Here is a 16,535-nt window from a genome sequence, read left to right as displayed (position 1 = left end):
GGGAGTCGAGTTAGGAGGCTGGGCCAGTAGTTTAGGCAAGAGATTCGTGATGAGCTGCATGGGGGGACTGGGGAGATGGTTGGGAAGCAAAGTCCACAGGGCTTGGTAATGGTGGGAAGGGCGATGTCAAGGATGCCTTCTAGGGCAGGGGTTCTGTTTAAGAAAGGCACAGTGACTTCACTGCTCCAGCTTTCTCTCCACCAACACTTTATCCCAGATAGTGCACAGCTACTGAAAATGTCCTGCCCCAGCTGCTCTAGCTTTGCCCTGGCAGATCTCTTCTGCTTCCCGTCCCCTCCTGGCCCAGATGCCTTTCCTGTCGCCTCCCCTCCATAAAGGCTCATGCTGAGTCCCATGGCTGCCCGTGGTCCACATCTCAACCTCTGTACAGACTGCTCTGGCATATAATGACAATCCCATGTGTTTGTAACACTTCACAATTTATAAAACGCTTTCACATCCATTTATTGGTACATTCCATCATTATCCTGGGAGCTAGGCAACTTTCTAGGAAAACCTTTTGTAGCGGGGGGAACTTAGGCCTGGAGACGGGAAGGACCGTGACAAAATCACTTAGAAAGATCAGAGCTGGCATTAGAACTCAAGTCCCTGACTTTTAGCCTGGCACTAGGTTTCATGTTCTTTATTTTGCTGTATGTGATTCTCATTTCTCTAACATGACTGTGCATCTTGTGAGGCCAAGAGCCTGTTCCCCTACTTGAGTGGAGATGGGGCCAGTGGAAGGGGCAGGGGCTCTGGGTTGGCTCTGCCAGTAGGTGGGTCTTTGGCTTCTGAGTCTTGGCTTCTCAGCTGTTCCTACTTCATGGGGCCTTTGTGCGGATTAGCTGCCACGGGCTAGGCGCTCTGTCCACCACACGTCTGCTAAAGGTGCCTTTCTTTACCCCGAAGTGCACAGCACCTGTCACAGGAAAAGCCCCTGCTTTTCCTAAAGAACTATAATTAGAATGGAAAGAGTCAAGAGGAAATGTTGAGGGTTAGAAAGGGTAGCGAGGGTGGTGTTTATAGAAAGTTCTGTCTTGTATTGGGTGGAAAGCTGGATTAGACCAGTTTCTGTAAACCTTTCCTCTCCTTAGGTCTTGCTGTCTATCTCATCTGTTGCCCCAGATTCTATAAAGAGAGAAAGGGTAGAAGGAGAGAACGAATGTTTACTGAGATCCTGCTTTGCCCCAAACCCTGTGCCTGGCACTTGACATGCTTTATCTCAGTTGATTTTACGACAGCTATTTGAGGCAGCCAGTGTCCCCATTTGAGTGAAAAGAAAACTGAGGCTCAGAGGAGTAGGAAGTCTTGCCCAGGTTGGTAACAGAACTCGGACCGGCCTGGTCTGGAGCTCGCTCTGCCTTGCTCTGGAGTAAATGTATAGTTTGCTGGCTTTCTATGATTATATTTCTCACTTACAGTAAGGGGACATTAAAAACAGAAGCAGACATATTGTCGGGAGTAAATTTTGTCTCTGTGGCTTTCAAACACAAACAAAAACAATAATTCCATTAGTAGGGGAAAATTGCGCCATACTGCTGAGTATAAATTTTATTGCTGCAGAGATACAAAGATGATAAACGAAGAGTTGGAACATTTGTTATTGGGAATATATTTTATTGGTATAACTGAAGTGCAGCCAAACTGAATAATACCAGTACTTGTTAAAAATTGTAGTCAGCCCCTTGACAACGTATATGATTCAGACTGCAAAACAGAAATGTTTGATCTGGGCTGATAGGAGGGAGCCGGTGTATCTGCACTTGCTGGGTGGTGGAGGCGTGGGGAGGGGGAGGTAGTCGAGCGGGCCATTTTCTAGAGAAGTCTCTATAAAGCCCAAGGGCTAAAACATTTCTGGTGGTTAGTAGAAGCTTGGGACTGGAAAAATCCTGTGTCCAAGGCTCAGGAGGGAGAAGCTTCTAGTACAGAAATCTTCCAGCCGTGTATAATGCCTCTTGAGGAGTGGTGGAAATGATTGCGCATCACTGTGAATTCCAGACAGCACTGATCAGGAAATGAGCTGAGGGAGGGGCGGCTCATTTCTGAGGACGTTTCATAGCATTAATCAGGAGGTGGCCATGTGGTCTTAGTTCTGGCCAGAGAGGATCCATTCTCAGCTCAGATGCCAGCAGAGGGGGTGGAACGAGGCCTCTTACAGCAGCGCAGCAGGGGCCAGTGCTGCGGTGGCCTCAGGGACAACAGGCTAGCAGGCAGCACTCAGATCAGAGAGGAAGGGCACCGCGCTACGGCCACCACCACGTGTGTTAGCACATGAATTCTGAGAGGTAATCATCTCATTTTTCAAATGAGGAAACTGAGGTGTAAGAGGTAATTTACCCAGAGTCACACTGAGGACATAATAGAGTCAAAATTTGGAAGCAGATCTGTTCAGCCTCAGAGCCCCTGTTCTTTCTTTCCAATTGTTCACATTGAATTCCATTAAAATGATATCATGACACTGGGGCCTTCTGAAGGCTTATTGGTGAAAGGAAACAAGATATGAATAAAGTCTTTATTTGCAGGCGACTCATGTTCGAGACAGCAAGTATGGCCCTCTTGACTTTCCATTGTTCTCAGTCAGAAATTCACATGGCCTGTACATGTGAGTGTCTGATCACGTGGCCCCTGGTTGGAAGAATGTTATATACCCTTAAAGTAGGGCATGGGAGGCTGGTGGTGAATAGATTTATCCTTTTGCAGTTTTTCTGAAAAACTAGCTTTAGGTGGAGCCATTTCCTTCATTATTCTGCCTTCTGGAAACCCGCAATCATTTTAGAAATCTGATGAGAACTGCTCTGAGTCTGTGTCTCACAAATTCACATCCGACACTGTTTTTCGAGAACCAAAATGAAAGGCGTCTGTGGTCGTAGCGCTATGTCTGGTGTTGGTGGGCCAGCCCCACCATGCTGGTCAAGCAGAGAGAATGTTCCACGATGCCCGGCGATGTGAAGTCTGCCTTTTATGTTAGAGGTCGTGGAGGAATGTGGAGAGTGGGTGACCTCCTCTCCTCAGGCCCTCAGTTGCCGCTCGTGCTCGCAGAGTGGTCGTGCTGTGTTTGAGACGCTTCCCCCTCCAGTGGCAGAAGACCTTTACCCTCAGGTTTATTTTCGTTGTCTCCTGCTCCTTGCGCACTGGTTTGTCACACCAGCTCTCTGCCTTTCCTGCTGCCGGTGGAGGTGTACTTTATCGGAAGTTTCGTGGTGGGGAATTTGGCAATAGCTGTCGAGTGTCTTAAAAACGAGCTTATCCTTTAACATAGTAATTCCCTTTCTAGGAGTTGACCCTAAGGAAATCACTGGATAGTATGCAAACTATATGTATATATCATATATCTGTGTTTTATTTATTTATTTTTTTAAAAAACGTATTTATTTATTTAATTTATTTTTGGCTGCCTTGGATCTTTGTTGTGGTGCACAGGCTTCTCTTTGCGGTGGCTTCATCTTGTTGCGGAACACGAGCTCTAGGCGCACGGGCTTCAGTAGTTGTGGCACGCGGGCTCAGAAGTTGTGGCTCGTGGGCTCTAGAGCGCAGGTTCAGTAGTTGTGGCGCACGGGCTTAGCTGCTCCGCAGCATGTGGGATCTTCCCGGACCGGGGCTCGAACCCGTGTCCCCTGCGTTGGCAGGCGGATTCTTAACCACTGCGCCACCAGGGAAGCCCCTATATATGTGTTTAAATTGAGGTATAATTGGCATATAACATTGTGTAAGTTCAAGGTATACTGCACGGTTGACCTGATACATTTACATATTGCATTATCTGTGCTTTTGAATTACAAATCTTAATTAAAAAAAAAAAAGCTCAGTACAGGTCTGTGGGAGAAGTGACCAACAAATATTCTTTGTCTCTTTGGAGGAGCGGTTGGAATCACCATCTGACTGTCACTCGTGTGCATTTTACGCCTTTGCCTCTTTTCGCAGGAAAGCAGTGGAGAGCCTCGCCGAAGGGGGCGGCTCTGAAATGCAGCGGGTGAAGCAAGAGGCTCAGAAGAAGGTGCGGCAGGTCGAAGAGCTCCTAACCAGGAGGATGCTCCTCTTAGAAGAGGCAAGTCCGGGGCTGCCCTGGCCGTCCAGTGCTTAACACTCTGCGCTTCCGCTGCAGGGGGCTTGGGTTTGATTCCTGGTCGGGGAACCAGATCCTGCATGCTGCGCGGTGCAGCGGGAAAAAAAAAAAAAAAAAAAAGAGGCAAGTCTGGAAGCCCTGAGGAGAACGTGTTTCCTACAGCGGGTTCATAACCGAGTGGTCAGAATTTTGTTCCTCTTGTCATAAACTGTCAGGGTTTCAGCAGAGACAAGAGCCCCCCCCACCCCGGCTTGCTGAGCACCTCTTGGGCTCCAGCCCCGTTCCAGGCACTTTGTGTATGGAATTTATACCCTTACACCCTGCACGCTGGCCTTTATTGTCTCCATCCTCTAGATGAGGACACGGAAGTACAGAGAGAAATACTAACTAGTCCACGTTTAGTCCTGGATTTAAGTTACAACAGCTGATTTTACAGCCTGTGTCCTGACTGCAACACCACCCTTCTTTTTATCTAGTTTAGTTCCTTTACTTTACAGAAGAGGGAGCTGAGGCCTGAGGCCCGGAGAGGGGAGGCGACCCGCCTAACACAGCTAAGCCTGGAGCCAGGTTTCCTGACTCGTAGGCCATGCGTGGCCACGCAGCCCCTGTCCCCAGAGCCCAGCCTCCATCCCTCCATCCCACCTGTGCCCACTGCCTGCTTCCTCTCGGGGAGCCGCTGTGTGTAGCTCCTCTTTCCCCCCATTCTCAGCCTGTGGTGGGAGTCAGGACGCTCCTTGGCCAAAAAACTTTATCTCCTAGATGTTGAAAAGCTTTCCTCCATATTAAGCTCGTCATCGAGTGATACCAGTTCCTTTAAATTCTTGATCTTTGAAGTCTGTTGTTTCTCTACCCAAAACCCTGATTCTTCTTGGCAGATAAGAGGAGAAATGACACCACAAAGCACTTCTAGATACAAAGAGCAGATTCATTTGTACTGTATTTTACAGCTTATAATGGTCTTTTCCATTTGTCATGTTCACATCAGCCCCATGGGGGTGTGTAGATCCTAGGTCCAAACTACAGATGAGGAGACAGGCTCAGAGAGCTGGGAGACTTAGTCTTGGTCATAAGCAGTAGAGCTGAAACCAAAAGGAGGGTCTTCTGAGCCCAAATTCTGAACTTTAGTTAAAATGTAATTCTGAGACTTTTAAGAGACTTAATCTGTTGGTTCAGTCATCTTATTTTTCCCGGTAAGTGCTTCCCCAGGTTTTAGGGTAGCAGCGTAACTGACAGTACTGGGCTGAATCCCTGCTCTGTCACTAGCTTGTCACCTTGGAGAAGACATTTGCCTTCTCCGCGCCTCTGCTGCTTCATCTGTGAAATGGGGCCAGTGGTGTCTGCCCTGCAATAGTAATTGTAATAACCGCGGTGAACTAACGATTTATGGAGGGCTTACCGTGTCTGAGGCACCCTTCTCAGCCTTTTCATACACTGACTTGGTTCATCCCTTCAGTAAACGAATGAGGTAAATACTTTTACTATCCCTTTTTAAGAACAAAACCAAAAACATGATGACACAGGCACAGAGTGGCCAAGTCACTTGGCGCAAGGTCACCCAGGTAGTAAATGCCAGGTGGTCTGGCTGTAGAGCCTGCATTCTGGGCTGGTCGAGTCTCTCTGTCAGTATGTAACTTTCTAGGATTGAGTGAGGATCAAAGATAGTATAAATAAAGCTCCTTGCTCAAAGCCCGGCATCAGTAGGCCCTCAGTAAATAATAGTTTTTGCTGGTTTTTTGTCTCAGAATATGGGGAAGTGGTTTTCCCCAGCTATCGTTGATATTGACAGGCTGTCACCCTCTTGGGGAGACGGTGGTGGACGAGGCACCGTGGAGGGAAGGGCAGGGAAGAGGAAGCCAGCGTTTTTTGAGCTTCCTGTGATGCAGCAGGCATTTGACAGAGTCTCCCAGCAACTCTTTGAGACAGCGGTTATCCCTGTCTTATAGGTTGGGAAACGGGCTCAGGGAGGTTAAGGGACTACTCAAGGTCACCCAGCAGATAAGTGGTGGGAGAGCTGGGTTTTGAATCCAGTTCGATTTGCCTTTCATCTTCGTGATGCACTCAGAGGCAGTGGCATGAGGGCTTGGAGACTCACATCTACTATTCGGACACTTTCCCGAGCACCAGGACCTTTTTCCCTAACACAGACGCTGCCTGCGTGATTTAGGCAATTTCCTTTTTGGCTTCTCTGAGCTCTCAGGAAGAACATAGAGTTTTTTACCACCTAAATCACCTTGGAGATACAGAAAATGCACTTTAGAGTTGTGTAGTCATTATCTTAAAAATAGTGAGGGGGCAGTGGGGTGTGGGATGAATTTGCATGGAGATTATGGTGACTCCTAGGAATTTATGTATGTTTAGGTATTGAGAGGCACATTTCTCCTCGTTCTCATTGAAACTGTAAATATTGATCGGATTTTTCAAAACCCAAAATACGGGTCTTGTAGAGTCTTTTCCATTGGAAATGCCTATTACTCTTCAGGATACAAGAGGGGAAAAATGGCTGGTGAATGTATTTATTACTGATTCTCCCCATGTGTAGTACAATTCAGGGAGGGGAAATGTGCTGGAGAAAAAGTCATAAATATTTATATTTTAATCCAATTTCCTTTCAAAGTGTTCCCAATTGTATTGAAAAATTGCATCAAATGCATTTAATTTAACTCTAGGATGTGAAAGCCGCCCAAGCAGAGCTGGAAAAGGCCTTTGCTGGAACAGAAACAGAGAAGGCTCTTCGGTTAAGCTTGGAAAACAAGCTTTCAGAGATGAAGAAGATGCACGAGGGGGATCTGGAGATGGCTCTGGTCCTGGAAGAGAAGGACAGGTCTGGCTCTTACCCCTCTGATGCTCTGACATCCATTTATCTGGCAGCATGATCCAAAAAAAACGGAAAGAGTTGTTGCCTTCCTACCCTTTTCCCCTTCTTTTTCTACTTGTTCCCCATAGTGAGAAAACTAGGGATAAAATCAGGGTGAAAGGGAAAGGAATAAGGTAGTGATATGAGGACAGAGATAGAATTAGTAGACAGAAGTTCATGCTGAAAAGTTCTACTCAGATACTAAATTTAGCATTCAGGTTTTGGCTATAAGCTTCCTGGTAGCCAAAGGAAAAAGGGAAAAACAATTTTGGTGGACATAAGATTCACATTGCTCGCAAGACAAAACAAGCTAGTAACTCAGGAGAAGCCCAGTTTTACTTGTCATTGTCAGAGAGACATTGCTCTTGTAGATTTTCCCAAAGGGAACAGTAAGTGACTCCATCCCCACAGTAAAATACTAGTGAATTTTTTGTGACCCGTTTTCCATCATATCTCTTAATGCAGGCTGAGGGCCCAGATTAGTACAGTGCGAGGGACCAAAACAATGTAGACCAAGTACAGAGCTCTTCAATGGTCCAGAAATAAAACGTGTGCCATTTGGTCCAGAGAAGTGGGTGGACCATACGGCTTTTCGGCAATCTTCAGTGCCCTTTATGTCTTGCAACCAAACTTTGAATCAAAACTGGTCAGGAGAGAGTGGAGGTTTAATTCTTTACCGTTCTTGCATTTTGATACTCTTGCCTTGCTTTGGTGGTTACTAAGTGGAAGGTTGAGTTAACTAAATAGAAGTGAGACTTCGGCTAACCTCTGGCCCATCCACCGAAGAGCCAAGCTAGTTTGGAAGTCGACAGAAGTTGTTCTAAAGCGTGATCAAGGAACTGAACGAGTACAGCCTGGCCGAGTGTCGTGTTCTGGAAGGCGGTGGGGTAGGAGGAGCTGGGGAGAGGGAAGCTGGGGCAGGTCCTGTGGGCCTTTTGGTAGAGTTTGGGTTTTGTCCTCAGGGCATGTGAGGAGCCACTGAAAAGCTAAGGATGGGGCGGGGGGATGACAGGATCAGGTTTAAATTTAGAGAGATCCCTCTGGCTGCTCCCTGGAGGATGGATTGGCAGGGGGGATGGTGCTGAAGTCCAGATAAGAGGTGATGGTGGCGAGGACCGAGGTGACAGAACTCGGGTTGGGGAAGAGCAGGCAGAGAGGCTGGGAAGGTTGGGTTGGCATGATGGCTTGAAGGGCTTGATGGCTGCTGGATCTGTGGATGAGGGAAAAGGCCGCAGAGGTCCCCCTGACCCAGGTCTTGAGCACGAGCAACCGTGGGGTGGTAGGGCAGTTTGCTGAGTTTGTGGGAAAAGGGGAGAAAGCGGAGATGTTTTGGGGTGGAGGAGGTGGGAAGATGAGCTTTCAGTTGGGACACACTGGGTTGAGGGATTGCAGGCATCCAAGAGGAGAGTCCAGGAGATGCTGGGCCTATGGAGTAAGGCCTGAATTAAAGGAGACGCAGAGTCCTTCCTCCACCAGCTGCTGAGTCTAGCCTCGGGCTGGGCGCCAGGAACGCAGAGGTGAACACTGCCTTCCTTATAGGGAGCTCCCATGTGGGGGAGGGAACGTGCGTTAAACACAGAAAGTCACGATTGGTGCTGGAGGTAGGTTCTGGGTCTGGGCTGTGACAAAAGCCAGGGAGTGATCAGCTCTGCTTGGGTGTGGGGCAGGGAGAGCTTACGAGAGGAGAGCTCTGGGCTTGGGGTGAGGCACCCTCAAAGGTGGGACGCGTGGCACAGTTTGGAGCAGCCTCGGTCCCTGTTAGCATACGCTGTAGAAGCTTGGCTGCTTATCGTTTTGGAAGAGGGAGCCCTTTTTGGGAAGGGTTAATGCTTGCTGAGTACTGACTGTGGTCCGGGCAGTGGGGTCTCCATGGACGTGGGGCCTCCCTAAGGCTGCCTGCTCCTGGGGTCTCCTACCGGTCCGGCTGGGGAGGCACCGAAACCTGGTGCGTCAGTCCTGCAGGTGCACCCGTCTCTCAGGGATAGCGGTGCCTCCGCCACACTCCCGGCAGCCAGCTCTGGGTTTCTGCCCGCTCGCTTGGGTGTGGCCCTCTGTGGTGGAACTCTCCTGGGCCTAGGATCAGTGTGTTCCCTCCCTGAAGGCAGGCCTGCCCAGGAAGCTAACTTGAGGTCAGAGGTGTGAGTGAATTGGATGGAGCAGGGGCCCTCGGTCACGCGCTGGTGAGCTGGATCCAGATCTGCCACGCGACTGACCGCCGCTGAGCAGGGCCCTCACCAGGACGGGCACTGCCCGTGTCCTGGCCTCCCGCCACCCTTTTCAAAGGTACATGCTTTAGCGTCTTGATTTCCTTCAACTGGACCTTAGAGCTAGTCCGTATCTCTAAGACAGTCAGCCTTGAGGAGCCCTGCAGGTCAGTATGGCCAACAGACATGTTTTATTTGACCCAAACAGTACTTTGAAAAGATGGAATTTGTTGCTGATGTTAAAAACAAACAAACAAACCTAATTTCACATCAAAGTCTAGATTTCCAGCTTCTCTTGAAAACCTGGAAGGCGTGGCAGGACTGGGCCAGGGTCTTGCTGGACTGAGGCTGCTCCCTTAGGCGGGTGCACCAGGCTGGCTACAGTCCCCACAGGCCTTCCCTGCTCATTTCCATCCCTGTCTAGAACTTGCTTTAAGGTAACTAAAGCAAATCAATTTTATCGAAGTGTAAGTTGCACGCAGCACGACACATCCATTTTTAAGTGTATAGTTTGGTGACTTTTTACCTCTCCAGTTGACTGTGTGATGATTTCAAAGTTGAACCCCTAGAGGGCAATCTTACTCCTCCAAGTTGTGGGGGTATCGCGCCGGTGCTGCCCGGTTCCCTCTGTACCCAATTATTTTAGTCCTTTTGGGGCGCCCTAACAAAATACCACAGATTGGGTAGCTTACAAACAATAGAAGCTTATTTCTTACAGTTCTGGAGGCCGAAAGTCCCAGATCAGGGCACCAGCATGCTTGGGCGAGGGCCCTCTCCCAGGTCGCAGACTTCTTATTGTATCCCCACCTGGCGGAAGGGGTGAGGGATCTTTCTGGAGCTCCATTTGTGCTGTCGTTCATGCGAGTTCCACCCTCATGATCTTATCTCCTCCCGAATGCCCCACCTCCTAATCCTGTCACCTTTGGGGGTTAGGATTTCAGTGTAGGAATTTTGGGTGGACACAAATTTTCAGATGCTCAAATACGCATTGCTAGGCGCTTTAACTGCTTTTCGCTCACTCCTCACCTTCACCTTGGGAGCTCGGGAAGCTCTCTCAGACTTCCAAGCCTTTTCTCTTTCTACCCTACTGAGTTGCCTTCTAGGCTTAGCTGGAGAGACTCTTCTGAGGGTCCTTTGACAAAATGCTAATTGCTCAGTGTTTAAAAAAAAAGTAATTACAGCCATATAGCCACTGTTACTTGTTGAGTTCTGCTATGTGCCTGGAGTTGTGCAGCATTTTAAATAGCTTATCTCCATTCCACATAAGCAAGTTATGGCCACTTTATAGCCGGGGCAGTGCAAGCTCAGAGAGGTTAAATAACTTGGCCGTGGTCGGGGTAATTCGGTGGCCCAGAGAAGGGTGTGCTCAGCTCTTCCTGAGGGGGCCTCTGGGGTCTTGAGGGGAGGTAACGCCTCACTGGCGGGGGCGGGATGCATGGGTGTGTATCAGGTGGAGGTGGGAGCAGAGGTGTGAAGGGCATTCTGGGTAGAGGGAGTGGTGTGCGCAGGGCCGCCCGGCTTCTGGAGAGGCTTGGGAGGGAGGCTCTGAGAGCCCATGAAGAGGGTGACCGTCTCCTGTGAGAGGCGAGACGGACGCCGTCAGCAGCACCTCTGATCTCCTAGGCCCGAAAAGACAGGGCTGTGATCGCCTTGCTGAGGAGTTTGGCCTTTATTTTGGAAGCCAGTCTGTTTTAGACTTCGCCCTGGGAAGCCTTGGCGAGACGCTCTCCGGTTTTCACGCTCACTGGAACCGTTCTGCTTGACTGGTCATGTTCGTTGAGTCTCACTGACAGATTCCTTTGGGAGAGATTTCTTGCCACCCCCTGGGCCCCCCCACCCCCCAAATTTGTAATCCACTGCTGTCGATGGTGGGGGCCAATGAAAGTCTTTGAGCGGGAGTGTGACTCGATCAGACCGTAGTCTGGCAGCTCAGAGGATGGATTGACCAGGGCCAGGCTGGAGGTGAATTCTGGCCCCAAATCTCCCACCTGCAAAATGCGGTTCCGTTTATGTTCGGTCGTTGGACGCATCTACTTTGAAGATGTCTGGCCCTGTTTCCTACCTCCTTCTGCTCCACTGAGCTAAGAGAACAGCTTAGAATTAATATTTAAATTTTGTTCTCTTTCAGACTGATTGAGGAGTTGAAGCTGTCTTTGAAGAGCAAAGAAGCTTTAATTCAGTGCCTGAAAGAGGAGAAATCTCAGATGGCATCTCCAGATGAGAACGTGTCATCTGGAGAGCTCCGAGGACTTCCTGCTGCTGTGAGGGGAGACGAGGAGAGAGAGACCGAGGTGAGGTGACGGGACGTGGAGGGGGACTTTATTTATTTATTTAAGACTTTCTTTTAATTTATTTATTGGGTCTTCGTTTCTGTGCGAGGGCTTTCTCCAGTTGTGGCAAGTAGGGGCCAGTCTTCATCGTGGTGCACGGGCCTCTCACTATCGCGGCCTCTCTTGTTGTGGAGCACAGGCTCCAGACGCGCAGGCTCAGTAATTGTGGCTCACGGGCCCAGTTGCTCCATGGCATGTGGGATCTTCCCAGACCAGGGCTCGAACCTGTGTCCCCTGCATTGGCAGGCAGACTCTCAACCACTACGCCACCAGGGAAGCCCCTTGGAGGGGGACTTTAATTAGCAGACCTGATCCCCCTGTGGGAAATGGATGCACATTCAGTCCCCAGGGTTCGTGCACAGTGGCCTTCAAAATATTAGCTCCCTGTTGTCTGCTGAGGAATTACTAGAAACCTCCTTTGTCGGGGGCCCTGGCATTTTTTTTATCCTTCCAGTCTTGTGTTCATGTAGAGTCGGTTGAAAAAAAACAGTCCAGGGACTTCCCTGGTGGTCCAGTGGTAAAGAATCCGCCTTCCAATGCAGGGGACGCGGGTTCGATCCCTGGTCAGGGAACTAAGATCCCACACGCCGCGGGGCAAATAAGCCCGTGCGCCGCAACTACTGAGCTTGTGCGCCTCAATTAGAGAGCCCGCGTGCCACAAACTATAGAGCCCATGTGCTCTGGAACCCGCACGCCACAACTAGAGAGCCCACACGCCCTAGAGCCTGGGCGCCACAACTCGAGAAGAGAAAAACCCGCCCGCCACAACTAGAGAGAAGCCCGTGTGCCGCAATGAAGAGCCTGCGTGCCGCAACTAAGACCCGATGCAGCCACGCAGCCAAAAAAAAAAAAAAAACAAAACCTTTAAAAAAAAACAAAAAACAAACAAAAAAAATAGTCCACACCTGCGCGCCTCTGTTTTCCTATGGGTTAATTTGTCTATGCCTGGGAACTTTGCACCCACTGGGTTTGGTTTGTCTCTGTGGTTAGAGGCAGACTTGAGGCCACCTTCAGTCGGAAACTTCAGAGGGAGTGGGGAAGGGAAATAACTTGTATCGGGCCTGGCAGCACTCGAAGGGTGTCAGCGTGCACCTGAATTAACCCTGGCACCTTGCAAGGCAGAGATCATGGTCCCCTCGTCGGGTAGAGAAACACGCTCAGAGGCGTTGTTATATTTTCCCAGGCTCCAAGAGGTGGGTCGCTGGTAGGGACCCCAAAGCCCCCCCTGGACCCCTGCCCCCCACTAGGCCGCCTCCATGCCCAGCTGTTTTGAAGCGAGTGGGCGGGCCTGGAGGTACAGGCAGGCCTGGTAGTGGCCTTCCGGTCCTGGTTGGACCCAGAGTGGCTGCCGCGTGTGGTCCCTAAACGCCAGGGGACGTTTCAGTGCTCATGGAACGTCTCAGTCGCTTTGTGGAGCAGGATCTCCTTCGTCCCGACCACAGCAACGAACCCTCTAGCCTCACCGGTTAGTTTTTGGCTGTGATTAGCCCGCGTCTGCTCCTCCTCCTGACCGTTCTCGCTCCCCGGGCGCTGTGCTTTAGTGGCTTTTGCACCGTCCCGTAGCTCTTTGGTTCATGCTCCGTGGGGCTGGTGGTCAGCCAGTGCGGGTTGCTTGTCTTTACATTTTCTTAACTCGGGTGGATTTCCGGTGAGACAGAAGGAGTGGATGCTTGTTTTCATGAGTTCCTCAGCAGTGGGGTGGGGAATAGAAAGTAAATGCAGTGTTCATTCTAACTGTTCTGGGGAAGCTACTGGATTGTGGGTCCCTTCCGGGCACCAATGAATGCCTTTTCTTAGGCTGCACAAATGGAGCAGGAGAAGGAGAGAAATCGCTTTGAAGAGAGGATCCAGGTATGTTGATACAGTTTTTACAAACATATTGAGGATTTATCCCTGCCTCTTGCTTTCTTCTGAGTGCAACAGATAATTCTGTGTGTCAGTAGCTGTCACTCATTGAGTCAAGCTTTAGGTGTGTCTGAGAGGGTTTCGTAACCTTTGCGGTAACTCTCTGGAGTAGACATTCCCATTTTGCAGGTGTAACACATGGCGCTCAGAGAGGTGAGGTTCCGTCCCCAGGGTCGCAGAGTTGGAAGAGGTGTAGCAAGGATTCAGACCTGCCAGGCCAATCGCAGAGCCACTGCTGCAGGGTCCCCTAGTCACAGCGGCCGCCATTTGTGTAGTGCCTGCCAGCGTAGAAAGTGCTTTCACGTCCATTATCTCATTTGAGTCTCACAACAGCCCGGGAGGGAGGCAGCGGTGAATATCTTTAGAAATGAACTCAGACTATAAATGTATATATTCGGTCTCCGTCAAACCAAATTCTCTGCTGGCTTTTGTAGCATTAAGGAGTGAAATTAATGATCTGTTATTTCCCCTAAATAACCTGGCACGGTTTCAAAAGCTCTGCTGTGTCTGTATTCAAATTCCAGAAGGCATTGGAGTCTTTTCCACGGGCGTAGCTGTCATCGTCTTAACTGATCTGATCCCCTTCCTACACCCAGCCCTGTTGCCGCGAGCGGTAGAACAGTAACTTGGAGCTGATGCCATGATTCTCAGCTCTACTTGGAAACATTAATCACAGGTTGACAGGAATGATAGAATAACTGCGTTTGAGTGTGCTCTTAAAGATACATTTACAATGCATTTTGGTTAGAATGCATCAACTTAGTGAATCTTTTTCTAATCTAATTTAGGCACTCCAGAAGGACCTGAGAGAGAAGGAAAGAGAAATTGCTACGGAAAAGAAAAATAGTTTAAAGAGGGATAAAGCCATTCAGGGTCTAACCATGGCATTAAAGTCGAAGGAAAAAGAGGTATGTCTGATACACCTGATGTAAGACTTTTCTTTATTAGCTTCTGTGACAGGCCTGTCTTACCCTGAATTTTTAGCTTTAGGTAAAAAGTTTATGAGAGCTGAGATGAGTATAGAAAGTGGGGAAAGGGTCCTGTAGTCAGTTAGAAGTTCTTTTGTAGAGTCTAATTCAGCGCTGTCCAGTATGACTATAATGCGAGTTATGTATGTAATTTAAAATTTTCTAGTAGCCACATTAAAAGAAGTAAAAAGACACAAGTGAAATTAACTTTAAAATACATATATGCCAGATGTTATCATGTCAACATGTAATCAATAAAACAGAAATAGCAAGGAGGTATTTAACATTTTTAAACTCTGACTTTTGTCACCATATTGGACAGTGTAGGTCTAATCTTTTGAGAGACAACAGAAAATCGAGATAAAGGAGTTTTGGGAGGCAAGGCCATGACTGCGACATCTCACCTGGGTGATCTGCAGGCTCCTCAGAGCCGGTACTTTCTCAGCAGACCCATCACCTCCATCGCCGCCCCCATCTCACCATCCTACTCCATTTTCTCTGCTCTTGTCTGCGTTGGCGGCACCACCGTATCCCTAGTCGCGCCAGCCAAAAGTCGCCCTTGACTTCTGCTACCTGGCTTGTTGCCTTTGGGATCCAAGGTGGTGGCCCACGGTTCTTTGCGGTTCTCCTGTCACGAGTATAGCCATCAGTTATGTCTCAGTAACTCCTCGGCACAGATACAGAGAAGAAGACACAGCTCTGCTTGCCAGTCTAGCGGGGAAAAACGATGGCGTGAAGGTGTTGTGACTGAGGGAAGCGCAGGGGGCTGTGGAAGCAGAGGGAAGAGGACCTAGTCCAGGGTAGGGTGTGGATGCGCGGAGCGGGGAGTGCTTCTTCCAGGAGGAGGCGTCTGAGCTGAATCCTAAAGGAGGACTAGGAGTTAGCTGGGAAGGGAGGCGGAGGCCAGGAGGCCATTTCGCGCAGAGGGGAGAATGCTGGTCAGAGCCTTACGTTAGGAAAGAGCCCCTTGTGTGTTTGTGGAAACAAAACGTTTGAGGTTCTCAGAGCATCAAGTGCAGAGCTGAAGTGCGGCGAGAGAAGAAGCTGGAGAGGTTGCAAGGGGCAGTGGAGGTGGTGGAACTCAGAGGGTAGCAAGGCCACTGAAGGCTCTGAGCGGAGGGGTGTGGTCGCGTTTGCATCTGAGAGCAGCCTGGGGCTGTATTGGGAAGGGGAATGGCAGAAGGGCGAGAACGGAGGCAGGGAGGCCAGTAGCTGAGGTGAGAGCCCCCTAATTCAGAAAGGCTGAATTAGAGCAGTGGTCACAGTAAGTAGGAGTGGAGGGGTGGGGCTTATTCAAGAAATGCAATTAGAAATAATTAAAAATTGGAAGTGAATTAGGGGAAATTTGATGATTAGATGTAGGACTTGAGAGAAGGAGCAGTCAAGCGTGACTTCTGGCTGCATGACTGGGGATGTGGGGTGCCACCACCTCCCGTAAAAGCGTAGAAAACGGAGGTGATGGGCCAGTTTAGAAGGTCCCGACTTTGAGGAGCCCGTGGACCGTTCAGGTGAGAAGTCCAGGAGACAGATAGGTATGCGAGTCTAAAGCTTGGAGAAGGCCCGGGCCTGGAGGTATAGATCTGGGAGTCAGTCGTATACAGATACGAGTGAAAATTCTGAGCGTTGATCTACTCATCCAAGGATAGCGTGGGGTGGGAAAGGAGGCTGAGTGTCGGGCCTCAGGGGACAGCAGGTTTCAGGAATAGAGAGAGGAGTGCACAAAGGGGGCAGGAGGAACGGCTGCAGGAGTGGGGCGCTAACCAGGAAGCTGGGGTTGAGGAAGCCGAGGAGGTAGGAGTTTGAGTAACCACCAGTGTCAGCCGCAGCGGAGATTTGGTTCCTAATCGTGGTCCGTGTGATTTGTCTCGTGTGTTGGGACTTCAGGGCCCAGTGGTCGTCGGAGACCCTCTGCTGTGCAGGGCACCAGTGGTAGGACAGTTCTGGCTGCTGGCAGAGTCCAGGGTGTGGCCAGGGGAGTTCCTGGCTGACTCTGGGCCAGAGGAGAAGGTCACTGGGGGGTGAGGAGTTCTGGGAAGAGCCAGGCTCGGTGGTTGGGTGGCTCATCTCTGTGGACAATAATAGTGACTCAGCGTGAGCCGGGCAGTACTTTAGCGCCCGTGCCTATTAACGTTGTTCAAGCCTAACAGTGCTGTGGTGGGATGAGTGGTCGTATCCTCGTTTTATAGTTGAGGGAATTAAGTCTCAAAGAGA

General features: G+C 49.8%; 1 protein-coding gene across 14 annotated transcripts in view; it reads left to right on the top strand.

The window, feature by feature from the left end:
- CDK5RAP2 (CDK5 regulatory subunit associated protein 2) overlaps nt 1-16,535 on the top strand; it is a 185,154-nt gene that overhangs the window by 38,874 nt on the left and 129,745 nt on the right. For all 14 annotated transcript variants that reach the window (XM_057548360.1, XM_057548356.1, XM_057548355.1 and 11 more), the window contains 5 exons: nt 3,922-4,045; nt 6,730-6,884; nt 11,250-11,412; nt 13,249-13,302; nt 14,145-14,264. In XM_057548360.1, coding sequence (XP_057404343.1) covers nt 3,922-4,045; nt 6,730-6,884; nt 11,250-11,412; nt 13,249-13,302; nt 14,145-14,264 — 616 coding nt within the window. The remainder of the gene's footprint in view (nt 1-3,921; nt 4,046-6,729; nt 6,885-11,249; nt 11,413-13,248; nt 13,303-14,144; nt 14,265-16,535) is intronic.

The sequence above is a fragment of the Balaenoptera acutorostrata genome, chromosome 6 (genome assembly GCF_949987535.1).
Source record: "Balaenoptera acutorostrata chromosome 6, mBalAcu1.1, whole genome shotgun sequence".
Lineage (NCBI taxonomy): Eukaryota > Metazoa > Chordata > Mammalia > Artiodactyla > Balaenopteridae > Balaenoptera > Balaenoptera acutorostrata.
This window is presented reverse-complemented; position numbering and strand designations above follow the sequence as displayed.